This window comes from Empidonax traillii, unplaced genomic scaffold, assembly GCF_003031625.1.
Source record: "Empidonax traillii isolate 1590-97213 ecotype Southwest subspecies unplaced genomic scaffold, ASM303162v1 scaffold1581:size117717, whole genome shotgun sequence".
Classification (NCBI taxonomy): Eukaryota; Metazoa; Chordata; class Aves; order Passeriformes; family Tyrannidae; genus Empidonax; species Empidonax traillii.
In genome coordinates this window covers 98,727-106,044 of record NW_020956774.1, presented here as the reverse complement: position 1 = coordinate 106,044, position 7,318 = coordinate 98,727, and the positions used below count along the sequence as shown (strand labels likewise).

Genomic DNA, 7,318 nt, shown 5'->3' with positions numbered 1-7,318 from the left:
CTGAACTGCTTTCAGTCTGCAGGAAGGGAGAGAGAACCACAAACAGCAAGATCTGGGAGGTTAAAAATCCAAGGAAATAAGAGGCAAATATGAGGAGCTGTTAAACCTTCCCTTTTCTCCCCCTGAAAACAACAGAATTGCAAAGATAAACAATTTATAGCAAATACAAGTAAGAAAAAAGGAGCAGAGGCGATTATTTGTCAGCATGAAACCTGCAGAGCAAACTAATTAAAAAATTAATTAAAAAAGAGGAGAGAAAAATCCTCTTCACATGGGAGGGTTTTTTTCAGCTGCTGAGCCATGAAAATATTTCAGGTTTCAGTCTGAAAACTTACTGAATCCTCCTCCACTCATACAGGACCAAATAAACTTCCTATGCTTTTAATTCCAGGAGAAACTCGCTTAACAGAGCTTTGTTACAATACACCAGATGCAAGTTCAATCCCTTCCTTCACTCATCAACATTCCCTTGAAACTATATCCCCTTTGGAGAAGAAGTTTGAAGCGAGGTTGTTTGATGTCTCGAGAGAATTTCCCAGCTCCCAATTTACATGTTATTCCATCGCCAGCCCCCACCAGCCCATTCTCCTGCATCTACATTTAAAAAAAAACCAACCAAAAAAAAAAAAAAAAAAAAAAAAAATCCACCCCAAATTATTCTCAACTCATGTTTAGCTTCTAATAGACTTTCATTTCAAATATGAAAAAGAAGAGAACATTTGCCTCAAAACTTCTGGTTTTGTTTTTTGGGTGTTTTGTGTGTCGTTTTTTGGTTTTTTTTCCTCAACAGATTTTTTAATGTAACAGCCAAGATTTACAGAAACAGTAATTTCTAACTTCACCTTTGTGACAGTCACACAACCATGCACTTGCAAATGATTAAACACCACCTTGGGTACTTGGAGATCTCATCATACTGAGGTTAATTAATGGCAGTAGCTAATGAGGCATTAAAGAAGAAGAGGAGGGAGTTATCCCAAAAATCTTCAGATCCATTCTGCTCTTATTTCTGTTGTTGCATCAGCTTCACAAGGATCTCCATGTCTGACAATATTCAGTATAAAACTGGGAAGGAATCCTTCCCTGGGAGGGTGGGGAGGGGCTGGGATAGAATTCCCAGAGAAGCTGTGGCTGCCCCTGGATCCCTTGAAGTGTCCAAGGCCAGGTTGGATAAATTTGGAGCAGCCTGGGCTGGTGGAAGGTGTCCCTGCCCACGGCAGGGGGTGGGAATGGATGATCTTTAAGGACCCTTCCAACCCAAACCATCCTGTGAAAAGACAGTCGAGCTACAGACTCATCAAGTGCCTCGCCAAAACAAGTGCAAGTTTTTATAAACAGGTATAAAGAGTATATGCAAAAGTCCTAAAATAACCACAAAACAAACGTGTTCTGCTGGTAAAAATGACCATGAAATACTTACAAACAATCCTGTGGGGCACCATCCCGTTATCCATTTGGAGCCTGTCTTCCAAGAACGCTATTCCAAGGCTGCTGAAATTATCTACGCTCGCTTCAGCAATCAACTTGAAAGGTTCACCAGGTTTATAGGCCAAGGGTGAGCAATAGTCTGACCACCTCACAATCTAGAATAAAGCACATGAAGCTTTTTCAGTTGGAGAAGGTTACAGAAAAACATCCAGATATCAATAACATTATGTGTTTTCAAGATGAGCTGCACAAGGTTCGAATACAACCCGAAGAACCCGCTGAGGAAGGGTCATTTATGCAGCAAAACCTGCTACAAGATTTATCCCTGACAGAAGAAAACAGCAGCAACTAAGTATTCATAGCAAACTGGGGGTACAAATAAATCATTCCCCGAGACCAAGGCTATAAAAGTTTCAAGCAACACAGAAAATTCCAGCAGAGCATAATCACCTTCTGTAAAAAAAAAATTCTATCGGTGTTTATTTCCTTCAGCACAGATTCTGGAGGAGAACGCTGATAAAAAGAACAAAAGTGAACTACAAGGGTTTAATCAAAGCACACACTGATTATCAGAAGTATTAACTAAACCCTGAAGGTCCAAGCTGCTAATCTGCAGCAAAAATTCCTTTCTCCAGGAAATAAACATTATGAAATTGGGATGCACACTTGGATGCACAAACCAGTTGTTCTCCTGGGAAGGTGTTTTTAGAGACAGTGAAGCACCAGCTTAAAAAAAAAAAAAATTAGCCTTTGCCACATAACATATTCCAAATACTGGGAGACAAAGTGCAATTCCCACACAGCAGCTCCAGGACTTTGACTCTGCCAACACCAAACCAACTTCCATGAAGTTCCCTTTTTGTCACCACACAGGAGATGTAACACACTGGTTAAAGACAGGCAGGAAAAACACTTCTTTTGAGTGCTCAAAATGAGGGTGAGCTCTTGGGTATTCTACTTGCCAATACTTGATTATCAGCTAAATTTACCTTTTCACCTACTGCAGTAAAGTGGTTTGCATAATATTCAAAAGAATCCAGTTCCAGCTTCTGACTTTGGAGTATTTCCCAAGGGAACAAGAAGAAGGAAGGGACTGAGGGTTCACCCAACCTAAATGGCTTTGTCTCCTTTCTGAGTCATTCTTTAAGCCAGTCTCTGGCACAACCCATGTGAGACCATTCATGGAATCATGGAATGGTTCAGGTGGGAAAGGGATCTTGAAGATTATTCAGTTCCACCCCCTGCCATGGGCAGGGACACCTTTCACGAGCACAGGTTGCTCCAAGCTCTGTCCAACCTGGCCTTGGACACTTCCAGGGATCCAGGGGCAGCCACAGCTTCTCTGGGAATTCTATCCCAGCCCTTCACCACCCTCACAGGCAGAAATTCCTCCCCAATATCCCATCTATCCCTGCCCTCTGGCAGTTTGAAGCCATTCCCCTTGTCCTGTCCCTCCATCCCTTGGAAATAGTCTCTCTCCATCTTTCCTGGAGCCCCTTCAGGCCCTGCAAGGCCACACTCAGGTCCCCCCAAAGCTTCTCTTGTCCAGCTGAACAATCCCAGCTGTGCCAGCCTTTCCTCCCAGCAGAGCTGCTCCAGCCCTGGGAACAGCACAGGGAGCACATGGAGCTGCTGGAGAGAGGCCAGAGGAGGCACCAAGAGGATCTAATCCATACTGGTATTGGTGGTCTTTGGATATCCAACAAGAAAACTGGCTGGGTACCATCTGGTACATTACTTATCCTGACCCTTAGTGAAAACATTCCACTCCCAAAAGGAAAAGGAGAGCAGGGTGTGGGTGCTCCCCGCAAGATCAGCTGCTCGTTTTTGAGTTCTGGGTCAAACTTCAGCTCTGTAACACAAGAGCAAGTCACAGGTTCAAGCCAGAACACGGAGCTGGTGAGAACCAGCCCTCAAATCCATGGCAGATGTACCACCTGGGTCCTCAACCCCTGGGAATAACGGCGAGCTCCCACCTCCAGGACTTTCTGAAAGCTCATCGGCACGACTGTGCCACAAAGCAACGAAATGAAGTTACAGGGTGCATTTTGGGGGCTCTCTGGGGGTTTGTGAGCAGTTCTGAAGCAGAACAAAACATCCTGCTGGAAAGCAGCCACACCAGACCACAATCCACCTGAATCCCTGGAGTCAGAGCCGGTCAGGCCTCACCCCACTGTCACTGGGGGGGTGTGTGTGACCAAGTCAGAAGGAACTGCCCCAACCAACACTTCCCACGTGGAAAGGATTCCCAGCTGGGCTTAATTTATTGGTACAACATCCACAGCTGGGAAAGGGAGCCTCCAGTTGTAATCCTAAGGTGGAAAACTCTGAGGGCCTGCTGCTGATGTGGGAATTCACCATGACCAGTGGCAAACATTTCTGATGCAGGACATCACCTTCCTTCTCCGTTTTCCTCAGGATACTGGGGTGGAGGGTAAGAAAGATAATATTTAGGTATCCTTTCTTACCCAGAGAAGAGGCACAAGCAGGGGACACCCACAGCTCACCTGGAAACCATGAGGAAAATACATTGATGCTCTTGGGCTTTTTATTATGGCACTGAGCAAAATATCAGATCTAAAATGCAGTTGTTGCTGTGTGGTGCAAATAAAGTGAACGCAGAGAAGTGCCTCCCAAAGTAAAGCCTTTTCAAAGGGGTATTAGGAAGAAATTCTTGACTGTCAGGGTGGTGAGGGCCTGGCACATTTGCCAAAACACGTGACCTGTAATCCTGATCAGGCAACAATCCATTTTCTTCACAGCAGAATTAAAAATCCTCAAGGAATTTTTTTTTTCAATTATTATTATTTTTTTATTTATTTTTATTTTTTCGTGGTCCACCTCATTTTCAATAAAAACCAGTCACACATCCCTGGTAGTTCCACACAGAATGGCTTTTCTGGCTAGAAATTCTCCCAGGCCACAGGAACATTCCCTGGCTCTGGTGACATTTGGCTGCCAGGGGTACCAGAGTTAAGAGCACTTCACTACAAGGGACAAGGACACAGAAGAATAATGAACAAAATACAACAGCAGTCCTTTTCCTCTTTAATTTTGGTCTTATGCCTGGACTACCCCTTTTGAGCTTTGGAAATCAAGTGAATTATTAATGGCCACATAAGGATGCAAATGTTTTCCATTCTGTGAAAATACAGCAGAGCAGTGGGAAGCCATTCCCCCTTGTCCTGTCACTCCATCCCTTGTCCCAAGTCCCTCTCCAGCTCTCCTGGAGCCCCTTTAGGCACTGGAAAGGTCTCCCTGGAGCCCCTTCTCTTCTCCAGGCTGAACAATCCCAGCTCTCCCAGCCTGGCTCCAGAGCAGAGGAGCAGTTCCCACCCACAGCCAGAGAAACACCCTCCTAAAAACCCTCATCAAAATATCCACGGGTCTGTTTGAAGCATAAAATAGAACTAAACCATTAACAGTGATATATTTTAACAAAGAGATTACCTTTCTATTCCTAACAACACTACAACCCACCTGTTCTGCTTTCTGTGGGAGGAACAGAAAGAACCACTCACCTCTTTTGAAGAGTCAGGTCCCCTCTGCAGGTTCTCTGTCTGAGCAGAAATGCTTTCTGTCACAAAAGCTATGTGTTCTGCATTAAGCAACTTCTCAGGGTAAATGAAGGGGGAAATGAGAAGGAGACTCCACCTGTTTAAGTCATCAAGGAACTGAAAGAAGCAGAAAAGAAAAGTGAGTCTGTGCAGGAAGCAGCGGATTTAAAAAGTCATTTTTAAATTAAGCCCAGCCTGAATTCAAATGTGACCCTCCAGCCCTGCATGAAGGGTGATGACTATTTCACATTCCCCACGAGGGAAAAAAAAATGGGCTAAAGTACTGAACCATTACCCAGGAACACATCAAAAGCAAAACTAAAAGTGACAAGCCACGTTTCTTTAAGCCAATTCACACTCCAGCTTTCAGCTTTACAGGAAGGGTGGAAAAGAGGGGGCCACAAAACCCACTGTGCCGTTGGCACTTGTGACTCTTGTGGGCCATTTGCCAACGTTCCTCACCCAACCTGATCCTGCTCTCCCATTCCCCCTGCACGTGAAATCCTCCTGCATCTGCATCAAAATTCCTCCTTTGCTACAAAGCTCATAAAACATAAATAAATCACTCACTCGAAATCAATTTGTCCAGAAGTTATTCTAGCCACTCATGAGGCCACTGGATCGAATGTTTCCTTCATTCAATTTTAAAAAATGGTTCTCTCTCTCTTGTCCTCACCCAGCAGCAAATAAAGCTCAAAAGCTGGAACCAGTAAACCAGTGAACAGGTTTGAGTTCTCCCCGTACAAAACGTTGTTTCAAGGGAGGAAAATGAGATGAAAAATGAAAGCTACGGGGGTTTTTTTTCTGCAAACGGGCAGTGGAGAAGGAGGGTGAGGGTTGCTCATGACAGTGGGGAAAAAAAAATCTCAAAGCTTCATAGTAATCTGTTCTTTTAAAATACGACATGGATTTTTAGGTAGATATTGCACTGAGCTTAATTTTCTGACATATTTTTGAAATGGTAAGCCTTAGAAATGCATCTGTTTTGCTACTACCCATGCTAGAAACGCACACTTTCAGTCATTTTATGTCGAAACAGAAGATAATTTCCCCCCCCAGCACACTGAGAATCACTCCACACCTCAGATGAAACCCCAGAATTTTAAGTCTGTGCGTTGAGTTCCCTGCTCCAACCACCCTTAGTGAGCACAGAAGCTGTAAGAGCAAACACCTCTTATCTTCCAGTGAAAGGGAACTGAACTCAGGAAGCTTTACAGTCCCTTAAACATCCCCATCTGGCTGAAGACCAAACAAAAAAAACCTCTCCAGGTCAGGATTTATGACTCGTTGGTATCTTCAGCAGATCACTGCTCACAGGTCAGAGTCAGAGAGCAAAGGAGCTTTGCTGGCTGCCCAGAAGCCCCCCAAAAACATCCGAATTAACCTTTTATCTCTTCACAGGTGATGCAAAGAGCCTTTAATTCAAGGTCAGAGCCCTCCCGTGCCACACACCTGCCCCGGGGGTTCTCAGAGTGGGAGCTGCCAAGGCGTATTTTTTAAGAGACAAAAACATATTGAATAACAGCCCTGACCTCATGCCAAGCTTCATGCCAAGCTGCAGCTCCCCAGAGGGCTTCTCAGCTCCCAATAAAGTGAGCAGCTCATAAAATCAGCCTGCAGGACCAACACTGCAGACAGAAAAAAATGTGCCTGCCGTGCAAGGACCGAGGAGGAGCAGCTTCAGAAACGGGCAGAAGTGGAGCAAAGAGCAGCAGAAATCAGCTGAAATACTTCTTACAAAACAATAATCCAGAGAGACCAAGGCAAAAAACACAGTCAACTTTGGTTTTGTTTTTATTGAAGCATGAATTAAGTATTTAACTTCGCTGTGAGAGATCCTGAGAATGGCTTTTTAAGCATGAAATAATCTGCTCGTTAAAGAGCAAAAAAGGCTGGGTTTAAATGGAACAAACGCCATCAGCATTTCTGATCTTGTTTTCCCCTCACTGACAACATTCTCTTCACCCGCTGAACTTGTGAAAAGCTTCTCTGCTTCTTAAAGAGTGGCACGGTTCATAAATCCCTCTCAGCGGAGCCTGTAACAAGTGAAATAATTCCCACCAACACGCACATAAACACCAGCAAAAAGCAGAGATCAACAATGCTGGTATTTAGCGACAAATGCAGACAAATCCAACGTTCGTTTAAATAATTCAGACTATTGTGGGCACTGCCAGGGCAGTTCCACTTCCAAGCCTGAAAGTCAGGCAAGCTTAGTTTCAGTTTTGCTTCCTGCAATTCCAAGTGGAACTGGTTCAGGCACTGGATTTTTCCACCGTCATGGGCTGCCACAGCCTCCACCCCACCCTCCTCTCCCACTGCCCATTTGCAAA

At 44.5% G+C, this 7,318-nt stretch overlaps 1 protein-coding gene across 1 annotated transcript in view; it reads right to left on the bottom strand.

Annotated features, from left to right (window-relative positions):
* HLCS (holocarboxylase synthetase) overlaps window positions 1-7,318 on the bottom strand; it is a gene marked incomplete at its 3' end in the record, with an annotated part of 13,852 nt that overhangs the window by 4,975 nt on the left and 1,559 nt on the right. The window contains exons 2-3 of the mRNA XM_027907946.1: window positions 4,950-5,102; window positions 1,421-1,583 (exon numbers count right to left, since the gene is read on the bottom strand). Of these exons, the coding sequence (XP_027763747.1) occupies window positions 1,421-1,583; window positions 4,950-5,102 (316 nt within the window). The remainder of the gene's footprint in view (window positions 1-1,420; window positions 1,584-4,949; window positions 5,103-7,318) is intronic.